General features: G+C 47.6%; 2 protein-coding genes across 5 annotated transcripts in view; one reads left to right on the top strand and one right to left on the bottom strand.

Annotated features, from left to right (window-relative positions):
* The first annotated feature begins 6834 nt into the window (after positions 1 to 6834).
* On the top strand, positions 6835 to 25594 carry LOC125702242 (urotensin-2 receptor-like). 3 transcript variants are annotated; one of them, XM_048965251.1, is made up of 2 exons: positions 6835 to 8011; positions 25480 to 25594. In XM_048965251.1, exon 1 carries the CDS (start codon positions 6869 to 6871, stop codon positions 7958 to 7960), a length of 1092 nt encoding a protein of 363 aa, XP_048821208.1. In that variant the 5' UTR covers positions 6835 to 6868; the 3' UTR covers positions 7961 to 8011; positions 25480 to 25594. The 3 variants fall into 3 exon arrangements, with proteins under 3 accessions (XP_048821208.1, XP_048821207.1, XP_048821209.1); XM_048965250.1 differs by lacking the exon at positions 25480 to 25594 and adding an exon at positions 23390 to 23576; XM_048965252.1 differs by lacking the exon at positions 25480 to 25594 and adding an exon at positions 15963 to 19238.
* Positions 23689 to 25662, bottom strand: part of OGFOD3 (2-oxoglutarate and iron dependent oxygenase domain containing 3) — a 36366-nt gene continuing 34392 nt past the window's right edge. Inside the window, exon 9 of one of the 2 annotated variants that reach the window (XM_048965257.1) lies at positions 23689 to 25662. In XM_048965257.1, coding sequence (XP_048821214.1) covers positions 25526 to 25662 — 137 coding nt within the window. In that variant the 3' untranslated portion in view covers positions 23689 to 25525. The other variant, XR_007380493.1, reaches the window with a different exon arrangement.

Genomic DNA, 25662 nt, shown 5'->3' with positions numbered 1-25662 from the left:
CAAAGGACCCCAGGGGTAAGAAACTTCTATAGGAGACAAATGTACAGCTGCCTGCTTCCCCCTCTGGCAGCAGCAGCTTTGCATGTTCATCAAATCAGAATCATCAAATGCTGTGGACTTTCAGCACCTTCCACAGTGCTTCTGAGTTCTGCAGATGAAGCGATGCTGTACGCCCTGCCAGGGCCACACAGCCCCAGACTTCACAAACACAACTGGTTTTCAGCAGTGCATCTGAAGGGTTAGACCCTATCCCTCATAGGGTAAAGCTTAATGAATGTGTGCCTTATCAGATGGCTGGAACAGCTGGAAGTAGTAATGTGCCATAATGTAAAGAAGCAGTAAAATGCATCCTAATGACTGTCACTCAGCCAGCAGTTGCTGTGCAATGTGAATAAGAAACACTTTGAATCCTTTCTAGATAACTGGCGTTATGTGTTTATGCAGGACTGGAATTGCATATTAAGACACACCTGGTTTATTCTTCAGAAGCAGTGTGTATTTACTATGCCTGTGATAGCTGTATAGATTCAAACCTCATTATTTTAAACGATTAATCGGGTATTTAATTAGCATGCATTAACATATGAGTTATATACATCCCAGTTGTGAATGCAAATATAATTCTAATAATTACATGATTAGTTATGCGTCCAAGAGCCTAATACATAATGCAGTGCAGGCAGCTTCCCTTGCTGGAGAAAAATAGTACAGAATACACGGAGCGTAACTTTGAAAAAATGCTTAAATTCCATTTTCAGAGTGGAATTGGATCTACAGCAAGAGTTCTGAGGCTTCATAGTGGCCCAGCCCAATGGAACACCTCCATGCCCCATCCCTGCAGACAGCCACAGTGAGGGGACAGGCTCTGAGCACTGAAGGAGCTGTGGGTGTCCCTGCTCAGTGCAGGAGTGTGAGATGGCCTTTAGGGGTCCCTTCCAACTCCAATCATCCTGCGGTTCTACAATTCTTTCTGGAATATAAATAAGGCTCTTTTGCAGCACTTCTCTCGGCCATCAATTGACCCCATTGCTCAGGTATCCTCCAGCCCATAATCACCCTTGTCCAAAGGCTATCAGGCTGTGGTTGTATCAGGAGGCCTTTCAACTTTGAGTCATTTGCCCCTTTGGGAACTCAGCTGAGGTTAACCTCAGTTAATTACCGGATTGCTCTCAGGTGTGTTTTGTTGGGGGATCTCAAACCTTCCCCTGCTGCTGATAGGTAAAGCTGCTGCCGTTCTTGCGTGTGCTCCCCCTGAGCACTGAAAAAGGCAGAGAAATCCCAGCTCCTCTTCTGGGCTTCAGCAAAAAATGCTCCCCTTAACTGGTGTCTGTGAAACAGAACTGTCAGGCCAATTCTCAGCTGCCATGCTGCCTCCTATCCCTCCTTTCCAACAGTCCCACACCTCGTATTCACATGCTTTTGGACCAGCTGTTGCATACTTTAGGTATTTCTATTTCTACCTATAGCCCGTGGTATGAGAACTCTGCCCAGAGCTGTGGGTGCCCCATGGCCAGGCTGGATGGGGCCCCAGGCAGTCTGAGCTGGTGAGGACACCCAGGGGTTGGAACTGGATAATTTTTCAGGTCCCTCTCAACCATTCCATGATCCTACAAAAAGGAGATCACCCTATTTGGCTATGGCTGCACAAATGCAGCTGACTACAGAAATATTGAGGACTTACTGCTGGAGACGAGCCCTTCACATCAAATCCATCATGGGGGGAAGCATCACCAAAGCATCTCTTCTGAAGATGCCTGGACAAACTGCAGTGCCCAGGGCTACCAACCCCCCTTTGCCAACCCTAGGTACATTTATATTAAAAGGACACATTAATATTGCATGCTTTGAGAGTAAATACACATAAATTATTGCTGACGGTGAAGGTAAAGGCATGGATTCCCATCTGGAAGAGGGGAACTTTATGGCTCTGGGGTCAGGGACATGCCTGCTGCACCACGAGCGGCTCAGATGGCACAGCAGGGTTGGATGTTCCCTTTGCAGTATGTCACATAATTCTGGGCTTTTGTGCAAACTGCCAGGAGACAAGGAAAACACAGCATTACTGGGGGAAAATCAAATATTCCATTTTCTAGACAAACCGTAGGAGCTCTGGGCTGTCTTTGGTAATAAAAGTATTAGTGTTTCTACATGAATGTGCTGGCCTAATCCCAGGCTGATTAGTGAAGAATAACAAGCCTACCTGGCCATCTGCAGCCTGCAGGGAAAGAGCTGTGCTCTTGGAGTTTTTAAAAACTGATTTTCTCACTGCATGCAATCTGCAGTGAAATAAAAAAATGTGTTCAACCCTATTCCAAGAAATAAATGAACAGATCCCTGCGGTTCCTTTATCCTTGCTCCTCTCTCCTTGCATCCATTCACACCCAGCATGGCCAGCACAGCACCCTTGGGTGAGCCCTAGGGGAGCCCCCAGCTCAGCATGACCCAGCACAGGGTGAGGCTTCTGCTCTGCTGGGTCAGGGCTTTTTAAATCAACTGGAAGGCAGATGTAAAGGAAGACAAAGTCTGGGGCCTGATCCAAAGGCAATGGAAAGCCTGGGACAAAAAGGACTTCACTGCGCTCTCTAAGCCTGTGTGAGCACCCTCACAGCTGCAATTTGCAGTGGCTGAAATCCTCCTTAGCGGGACCTCTGACACTGATAGGCTCTGACACACACCCTCAGATCACTGCACCAGTTAGAATGAAAATACAACAAACAGTTTCCAGCTTCTCCAGAGGCAACGCAACCTGGAGGCAGAAGTCAGTGTACTGAAAAGTCCTGGCAGCGAGTGGAGTCACTGCTCTGCTCTGCACTGTGCACCTGCACAAGTCTGCAGGAGGGAGATAACAGGGAGAGATGTGGCTGAATGCAGACACCCGTCAGCCTGGCCCTGACAGCTGTGCCAGCAGTGGGGTTACGGCAGGAGACATGCACATCCTGCACAGCATCCTCACTGTCACGTCAGAATCATACAGTCATAGAATGGCTTTGGTTGGAGGGGACCTTAAAGATCATCCAGTTCTGCCCCTCTGCTGCAGGCTGGGTGCCACTCACAGGTCAGGCTGCACAGGGCCCATCCAACCTGGCCTTGAATGCCTCCAGAATCACTGCTCCGCTCCAGCATCCCCAGGGCTGGATCCAGCTCTGCTCTGAAGCTCTGTTTAGAGCAGGAGGTGTGGGTTCCTGTTTGGTGTGGGGCTTTTTTTAATTGCTGGATTCCTCTGAAGGCCATTGAAATGTAGGGGCATCAGCTCCCACTGCCTCAAGTGAGTTCCCACCCACATGGCAAGTGTGAACCTTGACTTTGGCAAAAGGAGATTGCTAGGGCTCCCATCTTTTCCTGATGTTTACCAAGCCCCTCCAGCAGATATCTTTGTGCTGTGCAATCAATGGGCACACAAAGAAATGCTGCCCAGGGAGGGCAGCAGCTCAAAGAGAGCTCCCAAGTATCTGAAACCCTTTATTAACAAAAGGTTGAGTTCCACTCTAAGGTAACAGTGGGTTGAGTTTGTACAGGAAATGACTCGGGGCAGTTAGAATGTATTTTTGCCATCATAAAATGATCTCTTCTCAAGATAAGAATATCCTCAAGGCTCTGTTGGAGCCCTGACTGCTCTGTCATTAGAACAGCATGCAATCTGCACTCCTCTTCTACTGCAAAAATTGGGGATAAAGCCTTTGATCTCCCTTTTCTTGTGGCACACCACAGTCTTTGTCAGGGATACTTCTCAGGACCTGAGATCTCAGGCTTCTTTCTGAGCCTCAAGGGCAGTGGAAGAGCAGGAGATGAGGGCAGATCCTGCAGATTTAAATTTAAGGGGATGTTTGACTGCAGGAGACAAATGTCAACCACTGAGATCCGTGAGTTACACACAGTCCATGGCTTTTTTCTTTTTTTTAAATAATTCTTTGCACCTGAGTGAATCAAAGAATCATAGAATCACTGAGATTGGAAAAGAGCTCTCAGATCCCCAAGTCCAACCCCAGCCCATCCCACCATGCCCACTGACCACAGTGCCACATCTCCACAGTTCCCAAACACCCCCAGGGACAGTGACCCCCTCCCCAGGCAGCTGTGCCACTGCATCACCACTTTTTCAGAGAATACATTATTCCTAACATCCAACCTGAGGATTCTTCCTCAGAAACTATTTCAGTGACAGATGAACACCTGCGCACAATGTGGCAGAAAGCAAACATTGCTCCAAGGAGCTTCAATTGCCAAGCTGCAGAGATTATCTATCAGTGTGTTTGCAACTTGAGAAAAGGCAGCTTGGCACATGCTATTCATTTAAGCAATGCAGCCAGATCAGTCTCTGTGTGTCCCAGGGGATGTTATGCTGCAGTTGCTTTCACTGTCTCTTTGTCATCCACTTCCATCACAGCGTTACATTCCACTTCCAGGCACTAAACCAACAGATGATAGCGCCGAGCTGCTATGTTTGGGATAAAGAAATGAATGCATAGATCCCATCCAGCAGCACGTGTTTGGGATCTGAGAAACCTCACTACTGGGCTCCTCCAGAGCTGGCTCAGTCTCTGCCCTTCTCAGGCAGATGCTGTATGAGGACCTCTGTGATTTGGCAGGTCCTAGCAGGGAACCTTGGCTCCTGAGCACACTCACTGCCCTCCTCCTGCCCAGCACGCCCTTATGTGAAGCTGTCTGCAGCCATCAGTGCACAATATTGGTGTGAGGACGGTTGGAATAGATGGTCTTAGAGGTCTTTTCCAACCTTAATGATTCCATGATTCTATGACCAGAACCTCCCTGCCACCTCCAGCACCTCACCTTCCAGCCCCATCTATACGTTGACCTCACAAGCCAGCAATGGTGCACCAGCTGTTCCCCTGATAAAGAACACATTGGACACAAATGGTCCTACACTGCTCTTATCTTACCTAATAAGCAGACTATTAGAAAATTCTAAAATTAAGATCCGAGCACCTGGAAAAAAAAAATACTATTAAGAACAGAGAATAAGACTCAAAGCAGAGCTGGGTATGGTTTGGCACATTAGGAAGGTAGCTGGGTGTGGTTTGGCACATTAGAACAAATGCCACCAAAGGGAAATTTTGTGTGTGAACCACATTACTCATCATCTTCATATCAATACCTTTTAGAGCATTACAAGAAAGGAAAACCTCAGGGGATTAATACATTTTGAGATTCATAAAAGACACATTTCTCCTCGATTCCTTGACTTTGTGTGCAGTATGTCTCTGAGGTCCTACTCTGACATTATCTCTGCACTGAGCTCCGTATTTCCATCCAATTAAAACACACCTTCCTGAAAGGCAATTGCAGCCCTCACTCAGATGTCTGGAGAAATGGAAAATTCGCTGCTCCTCCTGTCACCCACACTGCTGAAAAATGCACATCAGGGTGTGCGTGGCCAAATGGGAACCTCCAGCATCCTGCTCTGTGCTGTGCCCTGCTCAACTCTCTGCTTAGAGCCCTGCTTGTCTCTGCCATCTCCTGGGCTTGCTCAAAACACAACAGGCAGCGTGGCAGGCAACAAAACACCATTTCTCCTCCTTTTGGCCCTCTGTCCCAGCTGCTAAATGAGGACAGAAGAAAACAGAGCAGAAACAAAAAGGAGACAGGGCTGCGAAAGCTGCGTGCAGCCCAGAGATGCCAGCCTGTGCCAAAGCCGGATCTCATTCAGAGGCCACGCAGTCCATGGGTGCAGGCAGGTCCTGGCCTCAGTGCAGCACCGCCACATTCCCAGCTGTCAGCCCAGCTGTGCCCAGGAATGCAGTGGCTGTGGTGCTGGCACGGGATGGAGCCCCAATTTTGGGTGGGAAAAACATCTTCTATCTCACGCCTGTGTTTAAACTTCGCCTGTGCACTCACCGATCCGACCTCTGCCTGAGATTCGATTGAGATCCCACTCTCTCAGCGTCCAAATCTGCTATTTTGTTGAATAAGCTTTTAACAGATACGTGCAATCACGAGCAGCACCGGGCAGCAGGGCAGAGTTACGTGTGTGTTTGTTAACTTACAGCAAAGTACATCCAAGCGGCCAAGGCAGCATCCTGTATTGCTCAGTCCTGCTCCTACGGTGAGTCCTGCTGAGTGGTGAGTGCCACCACTTCGGAGCACTGTGCAGAGGCTCAGAGCACCGCTCTCAAACGCACGCTGAGCAGGGATTAATACAGGCAAATGAGCACAGAGCATTCTGGGCGCAGGCATAAAGGGCAGTTAATTCCTATCGGAAATCAATGGGCGCTGAGGGAATGCAGCTCTCCTGTACCTCGGAAATGTGTCAGTTAACGATAGCTGGCCTCAATCTCTGCTTTCTCTGAGACAGTAACGTGAGGCGTTCGCTGATTTTGCAGATTTCCCACCTAACCGCTCAGAAAACTTTCCGTGAAGCACCGCTTCGCAGCGCCAGGTGGACCAGCAGCCTCCAAAACCCGAACTTCGATCTCTCCCCCGTACTGCCGCGCTATTCGGAGCGAAGGAAAACCACGCTCTAAACGCCTAACTACTTCGGAGAAATAACGAGGCTGCTCCAGCCCCGGCTCTGCATCCATCTCGCAGAGCACGGCTGCACAGACCCCAACGTGCAGAAGCTCGGGGCTCTCCCCGCGGCGCTCTCCGAGCCGAAGCGACGAACGCCGCCGCTCCGGGAGGGACGGGCAGAGCGGAGCGGAAACTTTGCGGGGCCGCTCCCGCAGCCGGCTCCCACCGCCCGACCCGGGCGGCTCTGCGGGCTCCCGGCGGTCCGGCGGGGCGGCTCTGTGCCGGGCAGCGCCGCGGCCCTTCCCCGGGGGCAGCCCCGGCCCCGCCCGCATCCCGCGGGGGGCGGAGCGGCCGCCGCCGCCGCCGGAGCCGCCGCGAGGCTGTGGGGCCGCCGCCGCCGCCTATGGAGCCCAACGGGACGGCGGCGGCGGGGGACAACGGGACGGCGGGCGGTGGCGGCCCCCCCGAGGGCGGCCCTCTGCTCATCCCGTCGGACTTCGGGACGGTGCTGTCGGTGATGTACGTGGCCGGGGTGGCGGGCAACGTGTACACGCTGGTGGTGATGTGCCACTCGGCGCGCTGCGCCGCCCCCATGTACAGCTCCATCGTCAGCCTGGCCCTGGCCGACCTGCTCTACCTCTCCACCATCCCCTTCATCGTCTGCACCTACCTGGCCCAGGACTGGTACTTTGGAGACCTGGGGTGCCGCATCCTGCTCAGCCTGGACCTGCTCACCATGCACGCCAGCATCTTCACCCTCACCTTGATGTGCACCGAGCGCTACCTGGCCGTCACGCGGCCCCTGGACACCCTGAAGCGCTCACGCGGATACAGGAAGGTGACGGCGGGTGCCGTCTGGTCGGTGTCGCTGCTCCTCACGCTGCCCATGATGCTGATGGTCACCCTGACTGAGGGGAGCAAGGCGGAGGGCAAGGTGAAGAGGATGTGCGCGCCCACCTGGAGCATGGACGCCTACCGGACCTACCTGACGGTGCTGTTCAGCACCAGCATCATGGCCCCCGGCATCATCATCGGCTTCCTCTACACGCGCCTGGCCAGGACCTACCTGGAGTCCCAGCGGAACCCGCCCCACAAGGAGAAGAGCAAGAGGTCCCCGCGGCAGAAGGTCCTCATCATGATTTTCAGCATCGTGCTGGTCTTCTGGGCCTGCTTCCTGCCTTTTTGGATCTGGCAGCTGGTGCGACTCTACAGCAGCCCCCTGCAGCTCACCACCCAAACCCAAAAGTGCATTAACTACCTGGTGACCTGCCTGACCTACAGCAACAGCTGCATCAACCCCTTCCTCTACACCCTGCTCACCAAAAACTACCGGGAGTACCTGCGCAACCGGCACCGCAACTTCTACAGGTTCACCTCCTCCTTTCGCAAGAGGGGCTCCAACCTGCAGTGCTCCTGGGGACGCTCCATGTCCTCCAGCAACCAATACGACTACAGCTCGGAGGCCCTGGGCATGGCCACGCTGAAGGACAAGTGAGGAAGAGGAGGCTCTCAGCAGACATCAGGACCAGAAGAGCGTCTGGCCGAGGTAGGGCTTTGGGCACCCTTTGCCCTACAGGGTCCTCACACCTCCTGTCTGCTGGTCACTGTAAGCAGCTGTGTGTGCTGGAATACAGTGAGATGTTTTTTTCATTTTTTCTGGCTTGGGGCTGTCGGGGGAGTCCTGCCAGCAGCTGGGGTGGGCGAATCCCTCTGGTTTGGGTAAGGATGGTGAGGTGGATACTTTCTTCAGAAAACTCCTTTCAAGCTGTGCTTTGTGTGGTTCCTCCTGCGTGATTCCTCTGCTGTCCTCAGGCTACAGCAAAGGTCTGAAATTGTCCTGTCCAACTTAACTTAGCTGCAAGCCCTGGGTTTGCCCTATATATCCCTGTTATGTGTTCCAAGTGTGCCTAAGGAGACCCTTAAGCCCCTTTTTCTATTTCCTGTCACATTATGGTGCACTACAGCTCAGGATTAAAGCAACTCTTTTAAAATTCACTGTAGCAGCACTGCAAACTCTAAACATTCAGAAACCACAGGGTTATCTACACAGACTTGTAATATTTCAGGTGTTCTATCCAAGATTATTTTAATTTCCCACTGTTTTGGGGGTTTTGTTTTTGTTTTTGTTTTTTTGACTCAGACCCTTTCTCTACAGACAACAGTTTGAAAAATCTGAAAATTTACTTTGGAAGGGAAAACAGAAATTGTTATAATGCCATCACTCAAAGGCCTGAGGCTCCAAAATAATAACTGAAACGTGTATCCTGAGACTCACAGAAGGAACCCATAGATTCATGACATTTCCTCACAAGCATTTTGCCTCCATGTATTTTGCTCATTCTCTTCCCACATTGCATCTAGTGCAAAACTTCCTCCACAGATGTTAGAAATGCCTGTAAACTGTAACACGTCTGTTCATAACACAAAGTATGGACCTCCATCAGGTGCCCCCTCCCAGTCCAGAGGGACGCATTTACCAGGGGAAAAAAATAATGCCCTCAGGGCAAGTATAGGATGAAGATCAGGGAAACACATCTCTGTGCCAGCAATCAGGCATTCTTCACTCTGGTGCAGGTTTGGGGGTGCTTTTGGGGAGGGGGAATAAGTAACAGATCTTAGCATTGCCATATATTACTTCTAACCACAGGAACTTTGTTTGAACCACTGGCGACCACTTTGCTGCTCTCCAGTCTGGGTGGTAGGAATGAACCTGATGGTGCCAACTCCCTTAGCAACAAGGGGCACTGGAGCACAGTTCTTGCTGGGAATTGGGAGGGTAGAACAGCCTTCACCACTTGAAAAGAACAACTCTTCAGGAACTAATTCATTTCTAATTATTATTCATTCTGAAGCCATTGTTCCTTTCCCTTTCCTTCCTATTTCTGAGGCTGGAAGTCACTGCCCTGTAAGAGCAACAGAGATAAGCCATGGTCTACAGGGAGGTGTCCCTGCTTGTAGCAGGAAGGTTGGAACTAGATGATCTCAAAGGTCCCTTCCAACCCAAACCATTCCATGATTCCGTGATTCTACAATTCTAAGCCTTAGCATAGCCCAGGCTGGATGTGGCTCTGGGCAGCCTGGTCTGGTGGCTGGAACCCTGCACATAGCAGGGGGGTTGAAACCAGATGAGCATGGTGGTCCTTTTCAACCCAGGCCATTCTGTGATTCTTTGATTCTACGATTCTATGATAAGGGCGGAAGGTTGGAACACACGTGTCATCCCCAAGGTGTGCTGTGCTGTGCTGTGATGCCCTCTGAGCATAAGAAAAACCCACCACAGTGCTGATGGTTTGGTTTCCAGTGCTTGGCCCAAGGGGAAGGTCCTTGAAAGGCCACCGTTCCCCCCACAGCATGACAAGGCTGCCATAGGACGGATGCTTACTCCATAGGAATACTGTATATGTCACCAGGTGCATAATGGAAGCAGGTGATTGGAGAGCTGTAGGGGTATCAAGAGGAGCATTAGGGAGTAGGCTTCCTGCCTAAGAAAAATCACATGCAAAAACATCTAGTGCCAACGAGACTAAAAGCATCATTATCAGCAAGCAGGGGAAACTGGGAAGGAGCTGTGCTTGGGAAAAGAAATAAGAGCAGGTTAAGCTTACACAGTCCTAACACACTGTGGGGTGACTTTGGGTGGCCATGCCCTCGCTGTCTCCAGCAGGACTGTGCTGCAGCCTCAGCGCAGTCAGCATCAAGGGGCTGATGGGGAGCATCCAGATGGAAGGTGAAATGTTGTGTGTTTGTCACTCATCACATTTCCCACTCAGAGCTGCTTCTCTCTGCCATCGGGCTCTTGTGAACCCGCATGCTCTTACCCCGCAAAGAACCAGTAAACTAACAGGCACCATAAAGCATGTCATTTGGGCAGGGGAGAGCCTGTTTAACAAGCCAAACTGGCCAGCAATCAGAGGACACTGCTGTGCATGATGAATGCCAGCCCGTTAGCAGCACAGTGTGCAACACTGCATCCTCCCAGGTGCTTAGCCGGGTGCAGAGCATTGGGAACGCGGCTCCTTGGAATCTCCCCTACTCCCAGGAACCAGAGCGCAGTTTAAGAGATGGACTGTATAAACAGCATCTCTCTTACTGTCTCGTTGGAGCTGCTACACTGCCAAAAGGCAGTAGCTCTGACTGCTTAATAAATATCCTGCCAGGGTGGGTGTTCGAACTTGAGTTCCTCTCATCTGTGGATGGGAAGCCTGGACGATTCTCTGTATGCTTGCATCAGGAGACTGTCTTCACATTGTCTAACAGCAAAACCAAATCAGCCTGGTGGATGACTCTGGCATGGGATGGTTGCCTCGTGTCCATGGCACAGAGTGCTGTCTGTGGCTGACACATCTTATAGGATTCCCATACGGGGCAGCTTTGCTCACCCAGAACATTTGGGGAGAGTGCAGAACTCTGGGTTCTCACTGCAAAACTCCAGACATTATTACGAAGGAAGGAAAACAGCTTTGTCATGAGAAGTTTTCTGCAGCACCCTTTGGCTTTCAGGTTTTCATGACTCACTGTCCCCTCTGTCTCCCCAGAACACAACACCAAAACCAGCAGACAGTGAAAGAAAAGCGCTCGAGAGCTCGTTCCTTCCTTTGATCTAAGGGAGCAGCAACGGCAGTAACAGCAATTTCTCTGTTTTCACTTGAAAAGAGAAAAGGCTGTGCTTCATGAGACAAGTGAGAGCGCTCATTCCCCCCATGCCCTGGAGAACACATTTGGGTCTCACTGATTTTCTGCAGGCTTCACCTTGAATCACACATTTTTCATCGCGTTCTTCTGCGCTTTTTAACAGCGTGTTTGTGGTAAATGCTTCAAAACCCCACGTTGCCACTTAGTCCTGAATACCAGCAAATCATTAACGTTTTAAGTCTTATTAAGTGCCTATTGTATGTCTGAATACCAGGAAACCCCATGAAATAGAGGTGATTTTATGGGCACTTTGTACCTTGCAGGGCTGGGTGCATTAGCTGAGGAGACTGGGAAAGGTGACAAATTTGCTGTGCCCAGAAGTCAATGCACCATCTGTGCCCCATCAGCATGGTCAGAATAGAAATTGCATGAACTTCCATGCAACCTAAGAGAGCAGATGAGGGAAATCCTGAAGTCAGCCCCACCGTCTGCCGTCGTACTTGGGAGTCCCTCTGGTGGCAGCAGCTCTCTTCCAGCCTGAGGTTCTCAGGAAGAAAATGAGCTTTTTATTTTTAGGGTTTTCAACCTGACTACATGAGAGCTTTTAGTTTCTTTAAAATATAACATTACTGCAGCATCTTCTGGACAAAGTGAGTCTGTTATGCACAGAAGCCCACTCCCAAGTGCTAACTTTGCTCTCCCACATTTCTTCCTTTGCAAACCCAGACTGACTTATTCCCATCATTTCGCACAGCCTTGCTAGCAGCACACATGGAAACACCCAGGCTTGATGACTGACTGCAGCTTGGCCAGGTGTCTTTTTGCCATTTTATATACTTGCTACTGTCAGTTTTTCTGGGGAATTCCAGAGACTTAGAGTTAATTGCTATGGCTTGTAAGAAATCACAGAACCATTTGAGTTGTAAGCGACTCTTCTCCAAAAGAGTGGCTGGGTGCTGGAATGGCCTGCTGAGGGATGTGGTGCAGTCACCATCCCTGGAGGTGTTTGAGAAACATTTAGATGTCGTAGTGAGGGATGTGGCTTAGTGGGGAGGTGTTGGTGGTAGGTGGGTGGTTGGACTGGATGAACTTGGAGGATTCTTTCCAAACTTGGTGATTCTGTGATACTGTGACCCTTAAAGCCCAACTCCTCTGCAACAAGGACAGGACAGCTGTTGCTTTGCCTTCAGAATTCTAGCAGCAGCTTCTCAGGAAATAAGTTCTCTTTAAAATAATTACTATTACTGTGATACAAGCTTCTTTGTCCTTGATGAGAAATGTACCTAAAGCACAGCAGAGGGAAAGCATGCATCTCTGGCAGCAAAGTTCCATGGGGCGATGTGAGTGGCCTGGAGTTTCATGAAGCCTGGTGGGCTTTGCGTGCTCAGAGCTGAGCCCAGTAATCCATGGTCCCAGTGCAGCCTCCTGGCCCCAGGGAGAAGGCTCCCAATGGAGCATACTGAAGCAAAACTGGCAGCGTTTTCCTCCTCTCCCCTCCCGTTTCCCAAGAAAAGGTATAATTATAAAAGGGAAAAAGGAATTCTGAAGAATTCTTCTGGCATTGAGGCTCTGTGTTTGTGATCCTGCTTAGAACTCACAGGTCATTTCATTTTTTGTGTAAACGAAGTATTTTTGTAAACACTAGGAATGCTTCTCCAGCAAGGAGCAAGGTGAAGAGTTTGCTGAATCTCTTCCATATTGGGAAAGAGCCTCCCCAGATCCTCCATCAAGCTATCTGGAGGAAAAGTAACAAATAAGGGTACACAATGCCAACCCACCCAGCACTATCAGCTGCATGTGGCACAGCACAGCTCTCAAAGCAAAATGGAGCTGATAAGGAAGAAGTGAGAGCTGCTGAGCTCATTTCGGCCACGTCTCACTACGGTGCTGTCAGCCTTTCCTTGTGCACGCCCGTTAGGATCTTGAATTCAGCTCCTGAATTCTTAACTAAAAACAAATATGAATTCATCCAAACAAAGCAAGGCAGATTCCTGAATCTAAATGTGCTGTGTCCATAAACACCGAGTTCTGGAGACAGTTAGTGCTTCACATACGTGCTCCTGCAAACCTCATCAGAGGCTTCCATCAAACTCATAACACTTCTAAGCCATTTAGTTTCACGTCTTGCCTTCACATTTGGGAACTATAGGGGCAGCTCATGCAAGAAGCCCCCCAGGAGGTGACACTGCATTAGAAAACCCTACAGATACGTTGAGTTTCTGCTTTTTCTTTCATAAGAGGTTGTTTTCCTTCATTCAACGCTGTAGAAGGGAATATCTTAGGCTCCAGTTGTGATGCTGTTCTTCTGAGTTACCTCCACCCCCATGTTTTGAAAGCAGCTTCAGTGTCAGGGCTCAGGAGCAACAGCAGCAGCACAAGGCGGCAGTTATCTGATCCCTCTCAATGTACAGTTATCCTCCTTCCCATCACTGGCAACAGGACTCTCATCGTGAGGCCATTCATCCTGAAGGCTGCTGATAAGTATCCCAGGCAGGCTTAGAACAAGATAGCCAATAAAGCCCACATTTACAAGCGCTGTGATGCTGTACACCTATCTGGGCAGCGCTTGACATCTGAGCTGGGGAGATTATCAGCCATGGGAGGAGGTGGGAAGCCCCGGCTGCTCCTTCACAACCCCAGGGACTCTCTGTGTGACCTTGTAGAAGCCACCCATTGCTGCCTATAAACCAGCGATGTGGTTTCCATGCTCTGCACAAGTGTTTTAAGACACCAGCAACACGTGTGAAATGCTTTGAGATCCTCAGATGAGAGATATTATGCACAGCAGTAAAGCGCTCTCCTTTTAGGGACAGCTTGGGATTCCAGTTGGCTTTTAGTGGTTGAACGGAGGGAATGTTTGTGTACCAGAAGAACTCCTCATCCATTTTTAGATTAATGGCAGGCAGGGAGTGAAGATTATCGCTCAGCCTGCGGCCATGGCAGCTGTGCTTGGCTGGCGTCTCAGGGAGCACGGCTGGAACGATGCTCCTGATAAAAGCATCATTATTTCGTGGCACTGCTGCTCCACACTTCTGCTAGTGAGAGCCAAGAGCAGGAGGTATGGCAGGGAGCAAACTCTGCTCTTCACCTCCTGGCAGCCTCTTCCTCCCCATGTCACGGGTTGGGAGTGGTGGGACCAGCAGAGGTGAGGGCATTGCTCCCTGTCATTGTGTTCTTGCCATCTGTTTGGAATGATTAAATCAAGGAACCTCCTCCTGCAGTAGGCACAGCACAGCACGAGTAATTGCCCACACTCAGCAAACAGCAGCTGAGTAGCTTTGCTTTGCTGCTTTACTTTGTTTGTTTTAATACAGACACAAGTTTGTTGCGGCACAGGTCTCCTGGATTTCCAAGTGCTGCCTGTGTCTTCACAGCATCTTCTCTTAGGGGGGATGAGAAAGTGATGGGGAGAACTCTATAGCTCCTGTTTTAATGGGGGCACAGCTGGAACAGCACCCACTCTTTTCCCTCCCTCCATCCAAGTGAATCTTCTCTCTACCAAGCACTGGGGGGCCTGGGAATTCACTATTTATCTGTTATATAGAGGAGGGGGAACAGCAACAAGTTTGGGGTTTAGTTCAATAAAAGGCAAGAGAAAAAAAGCTTTAAGCCTGGGAAAACTTCTCACGTCCCCAGAGGGGGCCCAGCGTGGGCAGAGGGCTCTGCTACCTGCACAAGGCAAAGGTGAAACATTACTGTGCCACAGCAGATTGCTCATTAACCCAAATGGGATCACAGGGAAACTGCCCGAGGCTGGAAGTGCTGTGCTGCAGCAGCCACATCCTGCGAGGAAGTGCATGGAAATAGGGAGGGCACCAGATTAGACATCAGAAAGGAAAAAGGAAAAGCATCAAAGCGGCATCTTAACAGGCGTTCCATCTTCTCTCACATTCTGCAGTAGATGTTTATCTTAAGGAGCTGTGAGGTGTGTGTTTCAGGCCCTGTCTGTGGATAATTACTGACTTCAGCCCAGGACCTGTACCTGAACAGTGTCACATTCCCCTCATTCTGAGCAGCATTTACAGAAGGATGGTGGATTCAGTTTGTTTGTTCAGTAGACTCATTTTGCTTTCAGCGTGTTGCTGCCTTTGGTGCTCTTGTTTTAATCTTCCATACTTCTTTGGTCTCTGTGTACTCCATCCTTGCTTTGCCTCATGCTGCAGTCCCTCCTTCCATCCTCCAGAGTGAAAGTGCCCCCACCAGACCCCAAAACATGCAGAGAGAGAGTTGTGAGGCTCTGGGGAAGTGTCGTACCTCTCATGTCTGTTGCTTCTTGCTGCCTAGGGAGAAGGCAGAAGTCTCTATTGATTTCCACAGCGTAACCACAAAGTAGGCACTGCATGACTGCTCCCAGCAAATCCTGCAGCTCCAGCCAAGGAATCTGCATCCCACAGCTCCAGTCTGCCTAGCTGGGGGCAAAACAGGACATTTCCATGGCTGCTGCTCCAGCTTGAGCCCTGCTTTGTCCTGCTTTGCCAAAGCATCCTTGAAGAGATAGCACTGCAAATTTGATCCACACTCATTGTTTGTGTGATGGTTTCTAAGTCTTGGACTGCACACTTAAGGATTCAGCACAGAGTTGGGACGGAGGCAGCAGTTTTCCTCCCACCACCTCCAAAACAAGGTGGTTCGTTCCTGTTTTCAGCTGTTTGACTCACACCTCACGGGCTTCATTTCCTGGCATGTTCACAGCTCGTGCTGAGAAAGCTGCAGTTGGCGAGGGCACGGTCTGTTATGGATTGTAATTACTTGCTGAGCTCATTATAATTGTTCAGTTATTGAATAATTTGGAAAGCCAAGCAGGGGGAATATTTGGTTAATTAAGAGCTCGTTTAATCGCTGCTGATTTTATCTTTCCAAAACAGCTCTCACCTTACCGGGGTTTGAAAACCTTTGCTTACCAGCACTGCCGGTGGGAAGCAGGAACTCCGCTCTCTGCCTTCCACTGATGGCACCTGCTCATTTATTACCCAGAGAGGCTTTCTGGAGCAAGGACAAACTTCCAGGGCCTTTGGGCACGGCGGTGCACAAGACTGAAAAAAATAATAAATCCTTTACAGCTTATTGTCGTGATTTTACTTGCATGAAGAATGTCAGGTATCTGTATGAGAGCTCAGGCAGGCTTGTAACTGATTTCTTTTGAAGACTATTTGGAACAGTTTTGAGGAAAGGACATAAAGAAGAGATACCACTGGAATCAAGATGAACACAGCTTAATTCAGAATTATTAGTTAATAACAATGCTGCAGATATTCAGAAAGGAAGGAGAAGAAAAAACAAAGCCTCGCAACCTTTGTTGACCACAGGCAGACTTATCTGCCCTTGGCACTTCCAAAAGCTCTACAATTTATGGGCTCCTCCAATCCAAGCACAAAATGAAGTGTACTGAACCTCATCCTTCACAATATGCCCTGGAACAAAGTAAACTTATTCTAATGTGTACTCCCTAAAAAGAAAACAGACAGACCTTGTATCTCTGGAAACCTATCAGTCTTTCACAAAGGCACTCATGAACTGCTACTCTTCTTTTCCTTTTAGATTAAACGCTTCAAACACTAAAATAATTTTACCAGCTTTTTCAAAGCAGACTCTGCAAGGTGAATTCTGCAAAGCAGAGGAGCTGTCAAAGCAGGTTGATTTTAAAACCTGACAACCATGACAGCCTCCTCGCAGCAGAGCACAGCCACGTCACTGCTGCAGTTACCCGTGGTTACAAAACTGTTGAATGAAATTGAATCCAAACCTGTTGAGGAATGTAACTCCCAAACAGGCAGAACAAGTGATCTGGAATGATAACAAGTCAAGCAATTAATGCATTTGTCCTGAGTCCTGGCTGCCGAGGGGACAGGGAAGCTCCTGGTGTGATCTAGCTTTGTATGTTGCTTTTTTGAGAAGAGGGTCAGCCATAAAGCAGCTCTGTGGGAGCCCTATGATTTCAAGGAGAGGAGAGTTAGGGGGTGTTCTCTCTTTGTCCCCAGGGAAACAGCAGAACACAGAGCAGCTACAGAGCTCTATCAGCAGAGGGTGGCTGTAGAAACACTGTTCTCAACTCTCAGTACTTCATGAATTGTCTCTAAAAACCTGTTTCAGTCTGTCCACATGGAGGGATTCCCATTTGCTGGAGCCTTTGGGCCAGCTGCCAGCTTCACTTTTCACCGTTATGCCTGCAGGTGTGACATCAGTCCCCACCAAGCATCGCTGGGATGTTCCAATCAGCGCTGCAGCACTGCTACCTGCAGTCAGCATTTCGGCAGCAGGAGCTGAAACATCACTTCGGACAATGGGACACAACAATCAAGCTTTGCTCTCAGGCCTCCCCTCCAGTCTCACCATCCTCACCCTTTTCTTTCAGCACCCTTTCATTCTCCCATTCCCTTTCAGGGACTCCTTTCTGCTGCCACCACCCCCCTGTGGCCTCCAGCCCTGCTAGATGTGTCCCCCCCACCCAGAAGCTGACTGCACTGAGAATTCAGCAGCCAGAGCACAGCATGGAGCCCCAGGCCCTGACCCTCACCCTAGGGTGGTCTCCATCACCCACCCCATAAGGGGCTGAGGGCCACAAAGTATTTCTTGGCTTCCTACGTGGGAGTGCGTGCAGTCAGAATTCTCCGAAGCGTTACGTTTTACTGCCACTCCCCAATGTAAACTGGGTGAATTGATGGAGTCAAGCCCTGAGGATAAACACCAGCCCTGCTGTTTAGAGTAACTGTCGCCAGGAGGAGAGGCGGGCGGGCGGCTGAGCCTGGCTGCCAGGAGGTGCCTGCACCCAGTGGCACCCACAGACCTCAGCCCTGGGACAACAGGAGCAGTGGAGAGAGGGGGGAAGCAGGGTACCAGAACAGCAGCATTGCTGGTATTTTACAGAAAGAGAGGACCAGAAACCTTCACCTGAGTCATTTGTAAAAGTTCATAGCTGCGGATTTAAGCCTTCAAACAAAGCCAGCCTCTGGATTTGGGCACTATGTGGCAACGCTACAAAATGCTGTTTGAAGGAGTTCTCTATTTCAGATTATTTTCAGTATTTTAGCTGTCTGGCAGTGGTAAAGCTCATGTGGCTAGGAACCATTCTTGGCTATTACACCTAAACAGAACTTAGGTAATATTTATGGCCAGGCCAGTATTTTGAAGGAGACTCAAATTACTTAAGATCACTAAGTCCAGCATTCCTTCCACATCTGTGTTCTTCCCAATCATAGAACCACGAAGGTTGGAAAGACCACTAAGATCATCCAGTCCAACCATCAGCCACCCCACCATGCCCACGAGCCACATCCCTCAGTGCCACATCTCCATGGTTCTTGAGCACGCCCAGGGATGGTGGATGCACACCTCCCAGGCCCAAGGCAGCTACTGTAGAGACAGATTTCACATCACACTCTAGTACAGTCACTTGCATTCTCAAGGAAAAAAGCTGTCTCAGATGCACACGTGCTGTCCTCAGCCTTCAGGGCCTTGAACACAACTGGAAAACACCTGTTCTCCTAAATGATGGTTTCGTGCATCTGTAGATCTCTGCCTGCACCCAGCAAGTAAGTCAGAGAGCTCAAATCTCATCCATTTGGGAAGATTTTGCAATATACTAGTTCTCCCCTTCCTTAAAATATCAGAGGGGAAAGGGACAGCTGTACATCCAGAGGATCAATTTCAGTCTAACATGAAATGGCAGCAGACCAAGCAAATAATTTTCTATTCCCACTTTTGTCCTCTCTGTGTGGATGTCCCGGGGAGCAGCCTGCTGTCCGTCCGTCCCGCATGTTCATCTCCAGCTGGAAGAAAACTCAGGTTCAATAACAGCTGCTGGGCAGGGGAGAGGCAGACGATGCCATTTACTTTTTCTATTAAGTTAATTGATCTGTTTACTCACTCACTCAATCTCATTTATTAATACCAAAGCTTTAAGGCTCAAAGCTCTCCTGCTTTTCCAGCTCCGTGAAATGATTTAATTAGAGATAGTTCTGCTGCTTATAACCTTTGCCACGTTTGCAGCATTAATGTACAAGCCCTTGTTTATAAATATACAGTCCCCGTTACCATTATGTTTCCCACTCCAGGGGAATCAGCGTGCAGCACAGCTGCTGTCAGCACCTTCACTTCTGCCATCCTCCCCATCACCAGAAGGCAGAAAAATTACTTCTGAGATGCTCAGATCTAAGCTATGTCCCTGCAGGATTCAGCTAGGGAAAGGTTTTGATTACTGCCCTTCTGTACATGCTTCATGGCCAAAGTATTTTGTTTAAGGAGAATGATCAGGAAGAGGACAAATTTTAACGGCCTGCCCGAAAGCCTAAATATAAACCTGAGCTGCAGTGTGAAAACGTGTTTAACTTCTGCTGGAAGCGATAGGCTTTGCATTACGTTGGCCTCCTTTTAACCCTCTATTTAACTTCTCCCTCTGCTTGGCTTGCTGTATTTATTTCTCCCCTTAGTGAACAACAGGCAAAGTTTACGTTGATCCTGTTCCTCCCTGTGGAAAGGAATTCCTCCCTAATTACTTTTTATCTCCCTCCAAAACAATGACAAAACGCATTTATGGTTTGCAACTGCAATTGCAAAACAGAAAAAATGCAAGATCATTTTCTCATTCATTTTCTGTCGAGAAGGACTGAATGGTGGAAGACTTGCGTGGTTTCACAGCACCTGTCAAAGTTTGGAATCATCTGCTGGAATGTGGCCTTCTCTTTGTATGTGGGTGTTCAGTGAGTCACATTTACAGCCCTAGATGCAAAGAGGATTCCCAGAACACATCTCCTCCTCTTCAGTAATGACATATACCAGAAATAAAAATGTTTGCCTGCTGGTGGGGATAGAAGAAACCACCATCCAGAGCCAAATGATGCAAAATAACTCCATGAGGACCCACCGCTTTTTATGTCCCTCCCAGATTTAATGCTCTGGCTGCCAAAGTAATGCATCAGGAGGTCAGTGACGAAGTGCAAATCTACCCAGAGACCTTATCCTGGCAGTGAAAAGCAGTCTCAAAGGAAAGCACTGGGATTTTTTCCTTCTCTGAGATGCTGTGATTTCAGGCACCACCAGTTCTGCAGCCCAGCAGCTCAGAAATTCAACCAGTCCAGGTTGCCTGGAAAGCCTCAGAATCATCCAGCAGTAAAGCTAGATGTTTTGAGGGGTTTGCTTTGCTTGGGTGCATGTGAAAGTTACAGAAATGAAGGAGCTGGTGCTTCCTACCTGCTTTTATGATTTTGCAGTTAGCATCCAAGCATTTCTAGTGATCCTGCAGCCTGGTCTGCACACGTAGGAGCATCCCTGCCAGCAGGGATCCCCTAACAAGATCCATCCTGTAATACAAAACAGCCACTGATGATCAACAGCAAAAAAGAGTTTTTTTGGTGTCTATTTCAGAATCCAGTACTTTCTATCCACAGGTTTTCCCCAAAAAACTAGCACATTCAACAGCCAACAACGTGGATCCCTACCTTGCCATTTTTTCAGCTGCGTAAGATAATGGGAGATGGAAACAAACACCTCTCCGAAATAACAAGCATCCTTTTAAGCAGGGACAGAAGAAAAATAAGAAAGTATTAAGTTAAAGAATGAAAAAAAAAATAAAACAAGTTCAACACTTGACAGTTTACCACAATTAAAAATTCTTCTTCAGATTGAATACACAGGATGGGTTAAAAAGGATGCAGGAAAAAGACAGTTTGAGTATGGCTGAGAAAAATAAGCTACGTGTGGGGGTCTGTCCACTGAAACATTGGGTTCCTGAAGCATTGCTATTTTAAATGTGCAAACACTATAGAGCTACAACAGTTAGCAATACTGGGCTTTTTCACAGGCTAGGATGCAGTGAGCATTCCTTGCTATAAGACATCCCTAATCTCTTTGAAATTAAACAGCCCTGCATGTGCATCACAGAGCTGATGAGACAGGAACTGCTGGCACCAAGCTCTAACAAGGCACTAGTGGCACTTCTCACTGGCGACAGGACGAGGAGAAAAAGGCATAAGTTGCACCAAGGGAGGTTTAGGTTGGATATCAGACACTGAAAGGGTTGCTAAGCACTGAAGTAGGCTGCCCAGGCAGGTGGTTGAGCCACCATCCCTGAATGTGTTTAAAAATCATTTGGATGTGGTGCTCAGGGACACGATTTAGTGGAGAGTTGTTAGTTAGGGTAGCATGGTTAGGTTGTGATTGGACTTGATGATCTTTAAGGTCTTTTCCAACCTGAGCAATTCTATGATTCTGTAGTGTGTGTTTCCAGGTCACTGTTTGCAGTGATAGTGCGAGGTCAAGCACTTTGCACATCACTGAACATCAAGGCAAATGCCACTTGCAAGTGTACCAAACAATTGTGATGGTCGAGGCAGTGAATAAATAACGGCATACACATACATTCCCTATTTAGCATTCACAGTAGGTAAAAGCTTAAGTTTGCTAGGGCAGAATTGAGATGAAATAAGAGATTTGAGAGGAGATGATGGAACAAAATAAAAGAAAGATGCACAGTGTGGAAATAGGAGTTATTTTCCCTCCTGCAAAGCTTAGGTACAAGTCACCCGTGCTTGTATGGAAGATAAACATGCCTACACAGACACTTCAGGGATAAATGGGCTGTTGTTGAAGGAGAGCTGACTTTAAGTTTCAGCAAACAAGCTGTAAAACCAGCGTTCAGCCTTCTAAGCAGGTTTACAAAAGTGCAGATAAGGCAAACAATGCTGTACTTCCTCAGTGCTCTTTCTTACAAGGAGCAACAGCCACTCACCAGGGAATTACCAGCACTTTACCAGGGCTCTCTGCACTGGATTTCTTTAAAGCCTGCCTTTTGAATGAGGCTGGTGATCCACGTGTGACAGAGCCGTCTGTGGTTCATGAAGGAAATCACTCTGCTATTCTTTGAATCTTCGGTTGGGGTTCCTCACAATAGACTTCATCAGGAGAGACAAGAGCTGAGATTTTCTTTCCTTGCTTAGGGGCAGAGGAGTGGGGTTGCATTCTCTCCTGCTTCTATTGGAAATGAAGAAAGAAACCCAGGGTTTCTTGACAGCACGGTCTTTCTGTATACAGAGTATTCCAACCAGCTTTCCTGAACTTGAAATTCATTCAAATGGAGCTTGTAACATTTCATGTGGACAACACACCTTCAGGATAAGTCTCAGTGCAAATGTGCCTTTCCAGCTTTTGTTATTTACAGGGTGTTAAAGAAGACACAATGTTTCCACAACTGCTTACACACCTGAACATTTTACACGTCAGAAATCCCAAGAGGTCCACTCAGCGCTCCAACAATCCAGTTGTACAGGATTAAAAGAAATAAAATGAAGAGTATGCTATAGCACTGAAAGCTAGGTGTATGGCAGAGACCAAATCTGATCACATATCTGTTAGTTTAACAGGATATCCTGGTAATTTCCAACGCCTTAATAGAAAAATAATTCCCAAAGTATCATTGGATGAGTCCTCCAGAAGTGTTACCCAATGTCTTAGTCAAAGGCATCTCCTGATGCCTTTTCTATTTCACCCTGGCTTTTATTTGACACAAACAGGCTTTCTTTAAAAAAATCTTTCTTTAAAAATGCTTAAATTGACATTCCTAAATACCTTCAGTGATTATGCTTTAAGGGACAAGGCTCAAATGTACATCAGAACTTCGCCCCAGTTCCCCCTGGCCACGTACCAACCCATCTTTACATTATTTGAACCACGAGGGCTCTATACAGAAGTTTTCACACCACTGGGAAACATCAAGATTTTGGGTTTCCCGTGTGTTCAATTAAGAGCACTTGTCTGCAGCAGCTTGGCATCAGATTTATGCTAGTTGACTAGAACAAATCCTGTCCTCAATCTGAATTCTGAGAAAAGGAACAGTGCGTTTCCCAGCAGCGACAGGCAGGCTGAACCTGAAAGAGGACAGACGGATGCATCAACAGCAATTACAGTATTTCAGATTCAGAATGATCTGTCAAGAAATGGGGAGAGATAACCCTTAATAAAAAGTTATTAGGGGGCTAAAATTAAGTCAAGCTTATTTCTAATGATTGCTGAATTCTGCAGATTCCAACGTGCCTCAGGAACATCAGCCTTTCTGCTGTTATTTCCCTGCTGGAGGATACAATCAGAATCTTTTAGATTGTGCTCTATTCCCTCATTTGCCACTTAATTTCTTCATAGATCTGGATATATTGCTTTTAGTAGTCCAGATACTGAAGCTTCAAATACAAAATCTTGATTAGTACCTGGAACACACAACATATTGAATTACTGTGCTTCTCTCAAAACATAAATTCTATTACCAGGTACAGCGCACGCATTTCTCACAAACTGCATTTGACAGGTTTGGTCATCACATTGAACACGTTACTGAAGCTTAAAAACCCCAGAAGACACAAATACCAATTGGATTCTATTTCTGAACGCCAGTCAGTTCGCATTACGGGAGAAGCACACCATGTTTGGAAGATATTACAACGTACAGGATCTTCAGAAGATTAAAACCTGAGAGGAGATGAGCTGAGATTTCCCCCATGGCCTGACATGTTCTTGTTAAGCAGTGTTTTATAGAATGCACCACTGCCATTTAGTGCAACTCAAAGCCTGGATGACAGAAAAGTAATAAACTCTTGGAAAGAATGGTAGAGCCCTCAGTTTTTATTCCTCAACCTTGAGAATCAAATCCAAATCCACAGAGGTCCATTGATATTTAGATTTCTCTGACAGCAGTGGTAAAAACCGCGTTTAAATCACAAGGTGGTGTTAGAAATCAAGTTTTAAGCCAGCAGAACTGTTGCTGATGATCTTGGTCTGCCTTCACATAAACATACAACTTCAGTGGGATGAATTTGCTTTGAATTAACAGCACTGGAGACAAGTAATTAGATACAGAATCCAAATAACAGCATTATTTTCCTATCATCCAGCCACTGAAACAACTCTTTGGAGACTAGGAAGCCCTTCTCAGGTCTCAGAGCAAAAAACAAGTTTACTTCAGAATTTGAGGAAAAAAAGACTTTCTTCCTACTATTTACTTAATGTGGTGGCCCAGAAAAACCTTTCCCAAGTCACTGCTTTGTTTCTTCATTTGTGCTGCAGCGCAGTCACCCCTTTCCCTCTGCAGAGGGCAATTCATTATTCTAATAACATCACAGACTAATGATCCTAGCTGATTAGAAATAGTCATCCTAATTCAAAATAGAGAAATCCAAAAAAAGCTATTGATAAACTTTCTGGAACGGATAAAACATTGTTCTTAGACAAAGTAAACACAGCAGCTCACTACACCCGATGTGTAAGCAGTGTCAACAATAACAGAAGTCAAGAGCTCTCTTCAAATGGGTCTTAAGATTAAATTCAGGCCCAATAGATGTTCCAAATTGTTGTACAAATGAGCTCCAGCTCAAGAGCATTTCAGTTTAAGATGTAAGTGGACACCAACTTCCCTCAGAGCCCACATACCGTGCACAGCTGCTCAGCACGGTTTCATTACCCAGCTGTCCAAGCAGCAAGTCAGGGTTTACAGGATCAAGTCTATAGAGACAAGCACATGCAAAACCACCACAAAACCAACTTCCTTCTCACCTGTGCTGCTCTCAAATCTTACAGTCATAGCTGGGAATTTGGACAGCTGAACACTCGGCTGAATACAGAGTGCCTGACTACCTCCACCCGGCTCTCCTTTCAACACTTGATGTACGCAGTTCAATGGTCACACTCCCATAAAGCCAGCATGTGCTTAATTGTAGAAACCAGGAGATTAATTGTTTTCATTAAGGTGACACTGACACAGTGAGGTGCATTGGCAATGCTGCATGCTGGTCAGAGGAATCCACTGTGGTGCCGTTCCCTAGTGCATCACTGCATTTGTGATTCAAAAGCAATGGGCTTTCCAAACTAAAAGGCCGTATTTCTGATGTCACATTAACTGGTCCTTGTTTGTAGCAGAAAATGTCTGTAGAAATTTAATTTTAAAAGAAAGTTCAAGTAAAGCCCAGTAGTCAAACCACAGGTGTACTGCCTGTGCTAAGGACAATACATTCCTATCAAGAGGAGATATCTCTGAAAGGATAGCACTCATCTTGATGAATTAACTTTGGACAAACTTCCTAAATCCCATCAGTAATAGAAGCAGCTGCAGGATTTAACAGCAGCATGGGGTGTCATATCAAGATATAGTCCAAAAGGTAGTTCATAACATTTACACTGAAGAATCAAAATAAATAAGTAGAAAAATAAAGAACCAATCGTAGGATTACACATAAAGACAAATCTTTTACAGAATATACCAAATCTAAGATGGTCCTTAAGGCACTGTTTGCAGCACGTACTGAAAAGGACATGTGGAAATAAAACGTGTTACAATATCATAATACATCTGGGAAATTCTAATTGAATGAGAGTCTGTAAGACTTTTCTCCATCTCTCTCGCAGGGCTTCTCTTGTTCCATCTGACCATTGTGTTCCACCCCTGGAGGAATTACATCAAGACCGGATCCCCAATGCTATGTTCTGGGTTGCACGTGAAGGAGATGGTGATGGCATAGCGAGTGCCCCAGTGAACCTTTTCCACCCGATGCAGATTCTCTGATCCAGAGGTGAAAAAGGAAACCCGGC

The sequence above is a fragment of the Lagopus muta genome, chromosome 18 (assembly GCF_023343835.1).
Source record: "Lagopus muta isolate bLagMut1 chromosome 18, bLagMut1 primary, whole genome shotgun sequence".
Taxonomy (NCBI): Eukaryota; Metazoa; Chordata; class Aves; order Galliformes; family Phasianidae; genus Lagopus; species Lagopus muta.
This window is presented reverse-complemented; position numbering and strand designations above follow the sequence as displayed.

Bases quoted from the DNA above. Each gene is read 5' to 3' on its own strand.
- LOC125702242 (XM_048965251.1), top strand. From the start codon at position 6,869: ATGGAGCCCAACGGGACGGCGGCGGCGGGGGACAACGGGACGGCGGGC.